This window comes from Spinacia oleracea, chromosome 3, assembly GCF_020520425.1.
Source record: "Spinacia oleracea cultivar Varoflay chromosome 3, BTI_SOV_V1, whole genome shotgun sequence".
Classification (NCBI taxonomy): domain Eukaryota; kingdom Viridiplantae; phylum Streptophyta; class Magnoliopsida; order Caryophyllales; family Amaranthaceae; genus Spinacia; species Spinacia oleracea.
This window is the reverse complement of record NC_079489.1, coordinates 47,482,189-47,495,178: the sequence shown is the minus strand read 5'-3', so window position 1 is coordinate 47,495,178 and position 12,990 is coordinate 47,482,189. Positions and strand designations below refer to the sequence as shown.

General features: G+C 35.5%; 2 protein-coding genes and 1 long non-coding RNA gene across 8 annotated transcripts; all 3 read left to right on the top strand.

The window, feature by feature from the left end:
* Nucleotides 1-1,310: 1,310 nt before the first annotated feature.
* LOC110776588 (uncharacterized) lies at nt 1,311-2,759 on the top strand. Its single transcript, XM_056838030.1, has one exon. The coding sequence runs from the start codon at nt 1,453-1,455 to the stop codon at nt 2,524-2,526; it is 1,074 nt and encodes a 357-aa protein (XP_056694008.1). The 5' UTR covers nt 1,311-1,452; the 3' UTR covers nt 2,527-2,759.
* Nucleotides 2,760-3,444: 685 nt separating this feature from the next.
* LOC110776590 (adenylate isopentenyltransferase 1, chloroplastic-like) lies at nt 3,445-5,117 on the top strand. Its single transcript, XM_021981145.2, has one exon. It carries the CDS (start codon nt 3,650-3,652, stop codon nt 4,544-4,546), a length of 897 nt encoding a protein of 298 aa, XP_021836837.2. The 5' UTR covers nt 3,445-3,649; the 3' UTR covers nt 4,547-5,117.
* A 415-nt stretch (nt 5,118-5,532) lies between these two features.
* On the top strand, nt 5,533-12,706 carry LOC130470316 (uncharacterized). Of its 6 annotated transcripts, XR_008930439.1 has the most exons (11): nt 5,533-6,234; nt 6,997-7,234; nt 7,619-7,708; nt 8,504-9,147; nt 9,256-10,329; nt 10,669-10,703; nt 11,013-11,074; nt 11,187-11,379; nt 11,758-11,878; nt 12,017-12,170; nt 12,412-12,706. It is a non-coding gene; the product is annotated as an uncharacterized lncRNA (long non-coding RNA). The 6 variants fall into 6 exon arrangements; XR_008930440.1 differs by lacking the exon at nt 7,619-7,708 and having other exon boundaries at nt 5,534-6,234; XR_008930437.1 differs by lacking the exons at nt 8,504-9,147; nt 9,256-10,329 and having other exon boundaries at nt 5,540-5,829; nt 6,013-6,234.
* Nucleotides 12,707-12,990: the final 284 nt, after the last annotated feature.

The following is a 12,990-nucleotide window of genomic DNA, read 5'->3' as shown; positions in this document are numbered from 1 at the left end:
GTGGTCAAAGTTGTGCATTGGCAAGCGTGTTCGGTCAAAATAGGTCGAGTATTAAGGGACAGAGGGAATAATACGGTGTAGATTTAGTTTTTTTTTTTTTTTTTTCCTATTGTTACCACCGGGTTTACTTTTAGGGCTAATTTGAATTTTAGAGCGAGTGTTCGGTGGATAGATATTAGTTCCCTCTTAATCTATCTATACTAATATATTAAAAAGCGTTTTGAAGAACGTATACGTGTCACGTAGATCTCTCCTTATTACGCCACGTCACCACTAATTAGCATCATGACATTTCATTACAACCAAAAAAAACATCTGACAAGGATCGAACACAAGACCTCTTTGTTAAAAGTTACACTTCTTACCATCTTAACCAACTACAACTTATGTAATATCTTTTTATATAAGCAAATATATTCTTTTTACAATAAACAATACATTGAATAAAAGTGAATGCAAAAAAGGAATGATTATTTAATTTATAAATGTACAGTTATTACTTTGAAGAAAATGATCCGACTTTGTTTAGATTTTTGGATGTGGGGCTTAGATCTGGGAGGTTGTTGATCGGCCACTAATCTTATGTCACCACCGTAATTTGATGATGACACCATCTCCACGTGCACATAATTAAAAAAAAAGACCCGAATAAAAGTCAAAATCCGGGCAACACACTAGTTATTTTATTATTACGAGGGATCGAACAAGGGGCTCCTATCATATTCAGCCTCAGGCTATGTTTGGCAAAACTAACTGAAATAGAGTTGAAACTGGAAAGGTTGTAGCTGAAACTGATAAGGTGCTGAAACTAATGAGGTACCTGATTAGATGAGTTGTTTGGTAGAATTAAGAGTTTAAGGAGCTGAATTTTATAAAATAATTATTTTAAATAAAAATTTGAAGCTACAATACATGAAAAATTTAAGGACCTTAAATTGAAACGTTACTTTGAGTAACGTCTCAATTTAAGTCAATTTCAAAATCTTATTTTCTATTTAAGGTGCTTGACAAACAACTCTAATAATTTAAGGTGACTTAAAATTTTAGCACCTTATCATTTAAGATGCCCAAAATGACGTGCCAAACAGATCGAGCCTCAATCACCACTCTGACAGGCCATTGATAGTAAATTTAGATTATACGGAGTAGATAATAGAGAGAGGAGGAAACATTGTAGCAGCAACAGCAGCTGATAGGTGTTAATATGCATGGACCCACTTAGAGGCTTTAAGTCCCACATGTCCTTATTGTTTAGCCACTCTAACACGTACCCACCGCACCCTTACACGTGTCAGTCCCTCCTGTATCCTTACTTCATGTTGCCTTTCTCCTATTGGCTAACCATCCTGTTATATACTACCCACCAACTCTTGCTCCCTAGTTAACCCTGGCTGCCCCTTTTCATCATCAAATTGCAATACCCAAATTAATTTTTTTTAAAAAAAGAAGAAGATGATTCAAGCGTTAAATCTACCCTATTCATCAAAAACGGATGAGATAATGTCAAGGTATAGGCCAATAGCACCAAAACCAGAGATTCCTGGTGATTCAACCAACAATAATGGAAATGGTAACAGTAACAACGCTTATGATGGTCCATCGGTTCCTGAGAAGTTCCGGCAATCGCCTTATTTAAGAAACATGTGGTCTCATCTCCAAGCCCGTCCGACTCGCACTCGTAAGCGGGGTCGAAACTCGGCGCTTTCTCCGGCTGCAGCGGCAGCCTTGCTGAGGAAGCAACAACAACAATTGTTAGTGCAACCGCATTTGGGTAGGAGAGAACCGACTACTTTTATGGGCTTATGCTCTCCTACTCATTTTCCATCTTCTGCTCACAACTTGTCTGTCCAAACATTTGGACTTTACACTGATAACAATAATAATAATAATAATAATAATAATAATAATAATAATAATAATAATAGTAATAACGATAATGTGGTTGAGCTTCCTCTTTTGTCATCATGTCCATTGTCGAAGGCAATTGATTTGAACACAGCTGCATTGGAGATTAATTCTCTTGAGGAAAGAGATTTACAGCTGCAGTTACAAGTGCAGAGTACGGGAAGCAATAAAACTTGTGTGATATCGCCGCGGCCAGTGAGGCCAGTAGGGTCCACCATTAGTATAGTAGGGGCCATCACTGACGATCCGGAAGCTCGAGTAATCGTAAAAGCACCTCAACAAGTAGAGGCAACAGCGGAAGAAGAGGCAATGCCAGCTGTATTATCCGATCGAAACAACAAGGTCAGGATGGTCAACTCGGCTTATAAGGAGCTCGTTGGACAGCCAGAATGCCCCTGGCTCGATTCAATGTGTTCAGGTACAAGGATCAGCGGTGAAGTCATGCTACAATTATCGGATTCCGGGTTGCCCGTATCGAGTAATGGATTTTCTTGTTGGGTCAGGATTCAATGGGAGACTAATGGGAAAAAGAATACGGTGAATGCGTTTTGTCACGTTGTCAAAATGCTATGTTTGTCTAAGGATTATGTTTATTATTGGAGGTTCAACACTACAGAGTAGAGGCCTCTAAAGTTTCATCACTTTTTTATTAATTCTTAGTAATGTATATTCAACTACTCAAATTATGGGGGAAAAAAAACAACCATAAATATATGTACGGAGTATCTTATAAGTAAGTAGTACCGTAGTATAGCATAGACTATAGACTAGCTACTTGAATTATTACTGTAAACAAGGCTACTTAATTTAATTACCTTCTTCAGTTATAATTTATTAGATTTTGGTTTTATTTCTTCAAAGTCTCAAATCATTTTTTATTATTTTTTTCATTTCTGTATCATCATTTTTAACAAGGAAAAACTACCAAGGAGGTGAAATTTATTCTTAAACATGAGAAAATTCCAGGTGCACAAGTGTATCCAAGGATATATTAATGCCCGTTAATGATCCCTCTTGCATGTTGTACATCTCCTCGTATGAGAGTAAAATGTAAAAAGATGTATGGTTTACATACATGTACCTTAATTAGTGGCTTGTCCCTTTTTTGGGAGATTTTAAGTCGTAATTAAGTTTCTCCTCTTTGAAGATCTTAGGTCGTGAATGTTATTTGGTGTGAATTATACTTTACTTACCAAAAAGAACATATGGATCGGAAAAATCTCAAATCTTTGTTCATAAGACATGATCAAGTATGATTCATTATTGTTATGGCAAATTTTAAATTGAGTAAGTAATCTTTGTTTTTATGCAATGCATATATTATTTCTGTTTTTCTTTATATTTTTGGCAAAATTAAGTGAATATTTGATTTGGAATCCTAGAAGATATTAAGGAGTATAAGATTTAGGAATCTACCAAAATCAATGGGTTTGCAAATTTCCATAGTTAGGTCACTATACAGAATCATGTCCAATAATAAATGAGTGGAATCGGAGCTTCAAAGATGATATGGAATCATAGATATAGAATCATAGAGAATATCATAGATATAAATAAAAGGAATTATATGAAAGATATCTTGTATTTATGGAATGAAACTAAAGCTTCCAAACTATAACAAATCGTAGAATGAGTATATATAATGGATACCTCTTGTACATAATTGTACAGTCATTGCTCTTTCTGAACTTGTCTCTCATTGATTCATAAGCAATAAGCAATAAGCAATAAGCAATAAGCAATAATGCCAATGGAGTTGCCAAAAGAGAAAGTGGTGGTGATAATGGCCCCTACGGCTTCCGGAAAGTCTCGACTTTCAGTGGAAGTGGCGAGCCGTTACCCCTCTGAAATCATCAACAGTGATAAAATCCAAGTCTATAAAGGACTTGACATAACCACAAACAAAATAACGTTGGAGGAACAACTTGGTGTTCCTCATCATTTACTTGGCAACATTGATTCAGTGATACATCCTGAGTTAAGTGCTGCTGAATTTCGATCTCGTGCTTCGTCTATAATATCAGAAATTAGTGGTCGTGGTAACCTACCTATTGTTGTAGGTGGGTCAAACTCATTTGTGTATGCACTTCTGGCTAATGAATTTAACAAAGACTTGAATGTATTTTCAGAATCGGGTGCACAAGTCTGTTCTGAGTTGAGGTATAATTGTTGCCTCATTTGGATTGATGTTTCATTGCCAGTGTTAGATGAATATATTAAGAAGCGGGTTGATGACATGATTGATTCAGGAGGTCTGAACGAGTTGGCTAAGTTTCACCAGTATGACATGCTTCACTTGGAACCTAACGTTGGGCTCACCAAGTCTATCGGTGTGCCAGAATTCAAAGAGTATGTTTCAAGGTACGGAAATGAGATGCCTTCATCGAAGGGGGATCAAAAGCAGAAGGATTTATATGACAAGGCTGTGAATTTAATGAAAGAGAATACTTGTAAGCTAGCTAAAGCACAAATGGAAAAGATCAAGTTTCTCAAACAAAGAGGCTGGGATATTAAGAGATTAGATGCTACTAAATCGTTTATGGCATTACTCCAAGGATCCAAGAATTGGTCAACCATCTGGGAGACTCAAGTTCTTCAACCCACCCTCAACATTGTTAACAGCCTTTTGGAGGAGCCATAGCTAGGCTTTTCATGCTTTTACTTTAAGGGTTTTTCATTGCTTTTCCGTTTTTCGTTTTTCCTTTTTCCTTTTTCCTTTTTCCTTTTTCCTTTTTCCTTTTGTTGTTGTTGTTGTTGTTAAGGTGCAAGTTTAGGATCGGAGACCCTTCATCCCCCTTAGGCTAAGTTTATAATAACTCATAGGTTGTTCAATTTCAATTGTGCAACCTTTTGACAAAAAACAACAATTCTTGGCAAACTAGAGTGCATCTGATCAACAAATCTTCCAAGCTAGATAATTAACTACTCTATATTTATAATTTGTTTTGCATTAATATATCAGATTTCCTAAAGCATTGACAATCCCTTCTTTTTTTTCTTTTCTTTTTAACATAACATATGCTAAGCACACTAAACAGTAATCTCAGGAAAAGGAAATATAAGTCGGGGCTACTTTGTTTGCAAGGATCATGATTCATATCACTTACCTTGTGAATACTATACCAATTCATGGTACTGTCCAAGCGTTATACTTCCTCCATTTTTTAATAATTGATATTCATGTGGGATCTTGTTAATTCGTCTCGAAATATAATTTTAAATTATCAAAATTTTATAATTTTTTCAAAAGTATAATGAGATATTATATTAATGGTTAACATAGTGCATTGACAAGCATGAAATCACACAAATCACATTTTTATGACAATCCCTCCTTTCTCGCATAAGTTACGTTGTTTTGAACCTCACATTAATTTGAGACCCGAAAATTAAATATTTTATGCTGTATTTTGCCCGTCGGAAATTTCATGCGCTTTATTTTTCACATTGATATTTAAATATTGGAGTATGTAAATAAGATGGGAAAAAGTTTCTCTTTTCTTTTAAAAAACGATTGGAATCTAATCTTACAACCTTTAAAAGTGAGGAGTTGATTTATGCTATTCATCCAATAGTGTAGTGACGGAACTGCCCTCTACTTCCTTCACAATTTCGTTTTTGCCATCCTCAACGTTGAACCCTAATCTCGTGTTTCACTCTCCCTCAGTCCCTTGCCTCTCTTTCCTTGCCTATCTCTCCTTGAGTCCCTGATATTCAGATCTTTTCCCTCTCTCCTCATTCTCTCTACAAACACTTCCCCAGGCCATTATTTCTAGGGTTTAAGCTTTCATCTTCCTTTTTCATAATTCACTCCATGAACTACCAAACCATTCTCACTTCTAATTATCAATTTCTAATCGAAATTTACAAAGGGGATGAACTTCTGAAGTTTTTGCAAATTAGGGTTTCAATTCTTCAGAAAAGGTCAGATCTTCGCGATATTTTGATCAATTTGATGCGATTTTAAGCTATATTTGTTGATTGTTGATGGGATTCTGTATGACCATCTCCCATGGAGGGTCAGCCATTTGTTTTTTCATGATTTATATGACTTTGATTGGTTTTTCCTGGCGAGTTTCCATACTAAACGGGCTGTTTTTTTTGTAGTATTTCAAAGTAAGGATGATCCGGGACTATGGATTTCGTTTCATTACCTCTCCTCTCTCTACTCACTATCAATTCGTCCTATTTCTCGGTTTTCACCATTTTCTTCGATCTCTCTTTTCTGACATTATTCGATTTTTTTTTTGTTGATTTTTTGATGGCAGCCAACAATAAGATGTTTGTGATTCAAAAGATGGTGCTGAGCTTCTTGACTTGGTTCGCAAGGTAATTTTTCTCTCTTTTAATTTATTTTTTGTTTCTTGAATTTAATTTAGTGTAAGAAATGGTTGGTAATCAGGGTTTTGTTGGTAATTAGTTTGAATTGTGTAGATTAGGTTAATTTAATTTGGAGTGATTTTGTTGGTTTGTTTGATTAGGTACATATGGGTATACTCTGTTTGGAATGGTATCTATACCCGTCTTTAGTTTAGTGTAATCTGGAAACAGTATCTCTGTTTTTGCAAGGGTAAAGTAGTGTATCCAAACGTTTTTATTGGTGTTGGTTTTAGAGGTCTTGGGGTAATATAAAAGTTGATCTGGGATTGAGCTATTTGAGCAAGTAGTTCAGACTTCAGCCTATACATCAGAAGATGGTTAGTGGCTCACTGTTCTGTTGTTAAAGGATCGTTTACTGTCATTTGATTATGGTACTCTGTATTTTTGTTTAATGATAGAGAAGATTGATCGAGTGTTGGGAATAATTCTTTTCTCCATCAGTATGAAAATCTTCTTAACTGTGGAATACAAAAGAAATTTGGTTCATTCTACATTCTAAAATTATGGGACCCTGAGTTGATTTAAGTTTCCGAATACTCTTTTTCTGTTTGCTTCATCTGTGTCCTATTCGTCCGTGTATTTGATTTTTTTTGCCTTTATAGCAGAAATGGGGTCTTCCTGAAATTATTGTCGGACAAGTTATGCAATAGCTAAATTTCAGAAACTTTAATGCTTTTTACCCTGAAAATGTAAGTTTGCCAATTTTTGCAGGTTCTTTCTGTTGTTGGTTTACTTCAAGATGAAGTTGAGGTATCTGTCATGAAAGTTGAGAAGGCTCCGTTAGAGTCATTTGCTGATATTGGGGGCTTGGATCCTCAAATACAAGAGATCAAAGAAGCAGTTGAGCTACCATTGACTCATCCTGAACTCTATGAAGACATTGGTTAAACCTCCCAAGGGAGTCATTCTTTATGGAGAACCTGGTACTGGGAAAACACTTCTCGCAAAGGTATCTAAACATGTGGCATTCCGTAATGCTTATATAGGCTATTTTTGCAGCATAGTGATTTTCCTTTTAAGAGTTTCTATATATGTTTTTTTAATTTTGCATCTTTTATGTTTTCTCAAAATGAATTTCTATTACTTAGAAATTCTGGATTAAGTTTGAGAGGTTTTCTGCTTCTGTTGATTGTGATCATTAACTTTCCTTGCTACTTACATGTGAGAAGTCAGCAAGGCCATTGAGAATTTGAGAGTAGACCTTGTAAGTACTGATTATGAAACACAAAGTGAAGTTAAATGGAAATTAAAAGTAGCAAGAATGATTTGTATCCACTGAGCTCTTTTATTTCGAGGTAAACAAATAAGTTAACTAACTACTCCAACTTTGCAGAATCAATTTCTCAGCTTCAAAAGAAGTTATATATATAAAGCCTTAGAGAGAGAATCTAACCCCAAAAGTACCAACGTTTTGTAGCATCTGGTATTGTCTTCTCTTTCTCTAATGTTGATTATGATGTTCTATATGCAATTGTGTTGTATGACATGTTTTTTGAAGTTATTTCGCTACACATTTTACTTCAAATATGTGCTTGTACAGTTTGATGGAAATTGATGTGTTTTGAGCAATTTTCTAGAAGTCTTTGTATGCCAAACCTCATCCCAATATTTCCAAATATCTTTCTCTATCAATCTGATCTCGGTAGATCTTGTCATCTTTTATCTCCAAGGTTCAGTATAAAGCTGATTGCTAAATCGACGGAGGCAACATAGTTGGAGTTCCCATTCAAAAGAGACTTGTCATAAGCATTTAATAGCCTCAAATTTAAGTTGTTTTAATCTAATGAATGCGATGTGATTTTTTTTTTTTTTGTGTTAAACGGCTAGAAAGGGGTTATAAGTGGTCTTATGTGAATTTAAGAGCTCAACAATGTTTAGTATTAAGATTAATAGAGCTTTAGATCAAGTTTCAATGGAGTTTAAGTGGTGAAATAAGTTGTTAATCAGTAGTTTAGTAGGCGGAAAACTATAGTTTATGCGAGAAAATTAATAGTTTAGTGTTGGAAATAGGTCCTAGCACCCATATGAGAAAATCATAGATCATAAAAAGGGTGACCTTATGAAATTGTTGGAGATACTTGACGAAGACAACACATCAGATTTGTATGCAATTCTGGATAATTTGTTTCATAAATTTGTTGATATTATTTATGTTAGTGAAGATAGAAGGCCGAAAGTTTGAAATAAGGCTTTGATGATATGCCATCATGTTGACCAGATAAAACATGAGAGATAAGTTAGAAGTAACGCCAAGCAAGGTCAGAACTTTCCAAATCCACCACCAGATTCTGCCCGAAATCACTACTTTTGCTAGAACATCTTTGTCCCTTTTTCTCACCATTGCTGCCATTTTTACCGTTTATTTTCTTCATGAAAGTTATATATCTCAAAGAGTGGTTCACTTTAGGCTCAAGAATCGATCAGTTGATTTGGATATTTATGCTATGAGAGTCTCTGACATTCCAAACCTGCTGCACCCCCTGAGATTAACTATCATTCGGGATTCTCTGGCCAAAATGTTCAGCCCCAGCAGTGGGTCGCAAAAGGTCCTGGGATCTTAAGGTCCCTTCCATTGAACTTCAACGTGTATGCTTGTCAAAGTGCCGGGGATAGCTTTGAGAGGCTGGGGCAATTTGGCAGTAGAGAGAGGCAGGGGCAATTTACAATAGAGAGAGGACGGGGAATTTGACAATAGAGAGAGGCAAGGGTGGGCAGGAAACAGTTTTGGTGAAGAAAGAGAAATCACCGAAACTCAATCCAACAGAACTCAGGAAGCTTTTGTGTGAGCTTGGAGATCATTTGTTTACAGGCACCTGTTACTTCAGTCCTAAAAACCACATGACTAAAGATCCTAGGCCAAAGGTTAGCCATTTTCGATTTCTTACCTTGCTACTCCTAACATTTACCAATGAAGTTTTCTTTCGCAAAGTTGATCGTGTTCTTACATGATTCTTTAACTTTGACTAACAGGTACCATCAGCATGATCAATATCTATCAGCAACATGCAGTTCTTGACTTCTTTCTGATAGTCTTTCCAATATCACCTCGAAAGATGCAAGTAAAGTATGCCGAGCCAATTCACTGACAACACTCAATATCTCCAACCTCATAGTTGTCAGTCTGTCACGGTATCCTGAGAATCTGCAGTAGAACCTCCTCACCATTTGTCCCTGTTTTAATCTCCTCCTATCCATTGGAAAGATGATATACAAAAAACCAGAATAATTTTGATTGTATACCCTTATCTCAACTCGACTTCAATGCTTGCTTCTGAAGAGAGAATCCCACTCATGTTTTTCGACTTTCCCTGTCAAGTAATACTTTTAAGTTGACTCCTCAGCAAATTAACCTGCTTCTTGGGTCCTTTCCTTGTTGAAATTGTCTCCTAGCATCCTCAATCTCTTGAGAACTCGCTTGAGAGCGATATCAAATTGAACTGTCGATGAGCTTTATATTTGAGTTAAACCTTCATTTTCCACATATTGAACTGTGTTATGAGTGTCTGGCATTTTGTTACCAAGTCTTGGTGGAGCCTGGGAGCTAGGGAGATCATGCATGTAAATGTAATGACCCGACAAGGATATGATCTTGCTGTTGAGATTTCCAATTAGATTTTGGCTTTCCTACAACTCTTGTGTTTAGGCTGAGGTCTTTACCTTTGATCTACCTGACTACATTTCTATACTCAAAGTCAGGCAGCAATAAGAAGCATAGAGCTGCAGCAACAACAAAGCAGAAATTCTCACACCAAAAAGAAAAAAAACAAAGCAGAATTTCTTCATAGAAAACCTGAAATCCTTTTTCATAATTATGAGTTAGAAGGACACTTTTCTGTAATGGATAGAAATTTGGTACAATTCAGTTGAGCTCTTTTCTTATTGGCTACCATAGGCGGATCGCGGATCGGATGCACGTTGTATTGTTTATTACTTAGGTAGTTCTGGATGAAAATAAAAAAAATTGGATTGTCAACAGTTGAAGTTGGCAATGTGATTACGTCGGACTATAAATAACTCTTGAATCTATGGCCTTCATACGTTGAGGTCAGTCTTTTTTCCCAGTCGGACGATATGTTCCCGTGTCTTTCCCTTCCCCTTTCTTTCTGTATACTCGCTCCATATGTCCTCTTATCCAAACATAGTGCAGGGAAAGATTATGCATGTAAATGTAACGGCCTACTTACATTAAGTGCAGGATGTATTTGTATACTTCTCTTGATGCATGATTTTCTTTCAAATGCCTATAAGAATTGGGATGGTCAAATTAGCGTCAGTTTGTCCAAAATAATGTGGTACTTAAGTAGTAAGCACCTACTCCGTATGAGGCTATGAATAGTCTGTGCTCAGCTATTTTTTTACTCAACTTTTCTCTCTCCTTTTCAGTATCCTTGGATCATCAGGAAATTGGTTTCATCAAGGTAATTCTTTCTCTTTCTTTTAATAATTCAGCCTGTAATTAGTAATGGTGGTCTGAAGTTGATTGGTTGGGATTACTTGATCGATCGTCTGTAATTAGGATTTATTTCACATTCGGAATATAAAGAGTTAAAACCTGTAATAAAACTTGTAATAATCATCAAAAAGATTAAAATGTGTGGGTTATTTGGACGATTGAACAATTGGAAAATTTGAAGCTTTTTTTGTTAAATCAATTTTTGGCTAACGAATTCATAGCATTTCTGATTAAAATCCGACTAATTATGTTTACATTTCTTCAATTATTACAGCTGTTTACCTCAAAATCGATCGATTTCTTCAGTTCCCTGGATGAATTTGGAGAGAAGAACAGGTAATTAAATTCATGCGAAAGAGTGGGAAAACGACTGTCATTTCTGTTCAATTTTTGGTTGAATTTTCATCAAATCATCGTTAACCTTGTGTACATCGAATCTGCGTTTCAGCAATTACAAAGCTCAGTCATACAGAAAAGAACAAAAATACTGACGAAAAGGAGGAAGAAGAAACTTCAATTACTGGTACTGATCCTTGAAGTCGTCGCAACACCCCAATGATGAAGAATTAAAGTATCAAAAGTATCTATTATTTGCAAGATCTTCAAAAGTACCAGTAAATGCTAAACTTGACCACTTAAAGGTACTTTTCTTTTACTTTTAGTTGGTTATTTTAAGCATATTATAGTCTGAAATATATATTACTCACTGCAAATGAGTTCCTCCAAAATTTTTCTACTGAAGTGTGCTGTTTACAAGTTTGTGTATTGCATGGATTAGATTTATAGCTCTATGCCGCTTATTAATGCTCTTTTCGTTGGCTTCCTTAAAGTCTGACATTTTTGTATCAGTATAGTGGTTGATTTTAAGCCATATAAAACTGTTTAGCATGACTTCCTGTTTGTGAGGTCAACACGAAATAGAAAAGTGGGAAAATAGCCGCGGCAGCTGCTTGTTTTTGAGGTAGTAGGCTTGTTGAGTTGTTTTATGCTTGCTATTCTGTCTTATTTTTTTATCTCAGGTTGGATACCTTGATTATTGCAAGAAACGAGGCTTTGTCACCTGCTATATAAGCGCATGTCCACCAACGTATGGAGAAGAATAATTTTATATTGTCATCTAGAGACACAAAAAACACCCAGGTGAGTTTTTAAAACATCTGAATGGCTTCCTTACATGTTTTGGGAAGGTAACAAGCAACTGCAACTTTCTGAAGGCATTACGCAAGTAGTTCATTCTATGTCGTCTAATTCGTACATTTATCTGCCTATATATGTTAGGTGAAATGGGATTCTTATGCTTGTACTACAATGAGAGATGTCAACCATTTAGCAGCTTGAGCAGTTAGGAAGCACATAGCAAAGTGTTATGGTGATGATGAAGGTGATGAGGTGGAATTAAAAGAGTTTTATACTTTTATGACTACAACAGCAGGTACTCTTTTCTAATCCTATCATTTAGTTTATTTCAGTGCCATTGTCACTTGAGAATAACTGGTGGGTTTTCTAGGTCTAGAAGTAGTAGAAACTTACCTAAGGTAAAAAAAAGTAGGGAAGAAAGAAAGCTCCATTATCTCTCGTAGTATTTAAATTTTCATAGTTGTATCTATGAAATTAGTCATGAATTGTCTTTGATTTGATTTTAACTGAATTCTATTAAACTTGTGTTGCAACAGGAACTTCCATAAAGATCATGATCATTGCTTATAAAAAAAGCAACAAGCATCAAAAGTTGAATGTTATTTTGTTGTCAAAATCTTTGTTCTCTGTGTAATGTTTTGATTCGTGTTCTTCTGCTATATTTCTCAAGATTGGTAGGAGTTATTAATTTTGTTTTTTTTGTAAGAATGATACTTCATATATGTTACGTTTGAAGTTGAGATAAAATTCGTAGCTTGCTTTATATGGAATACAACGCTCAAAATGACTATTAAATGAAAAACGTATTTAATTACACTTTTCGATTTCTTATACAGCAAGTGTTTTTTCTTGTAAAGTAACTTTCAAATTGTAATTATTATGACTAATAATTTAGCCTTTTTTTTTTGCTAACTTGGGGGACGGCGCGCGTTAGCGCGCCGACCAACAACTAGTTTATACAAAGGTGTATAAATAAGATGCAAAGAAGAATTTTCCTTTTTTTTATATAGAAAAACAATACTAACAAAATACGCCAATGCCTAAAGCGGATGTAGAAAAATTCGCTGACAAACGTACATCGGTGAAAAAGAGACGGTAACTAACACTAGTCAATC

Excerpts from the sequence above, each read along its gene's own strand:
- LOC110776590 (XM_021981145.2), top strand. The coding sequence starts at position 3,650 with ATGCCAATGGAGTTGCCAAAAGAGAAAGTGGTGGTGATAATGGCCCCT.
- LOC110776588 (XM_056838030.1), top strand. The coding sequence starts at position 1,453 with ATGATTCAAGCGTTAAATCTACCCTATTCATCAAAAACGGATGAGATA.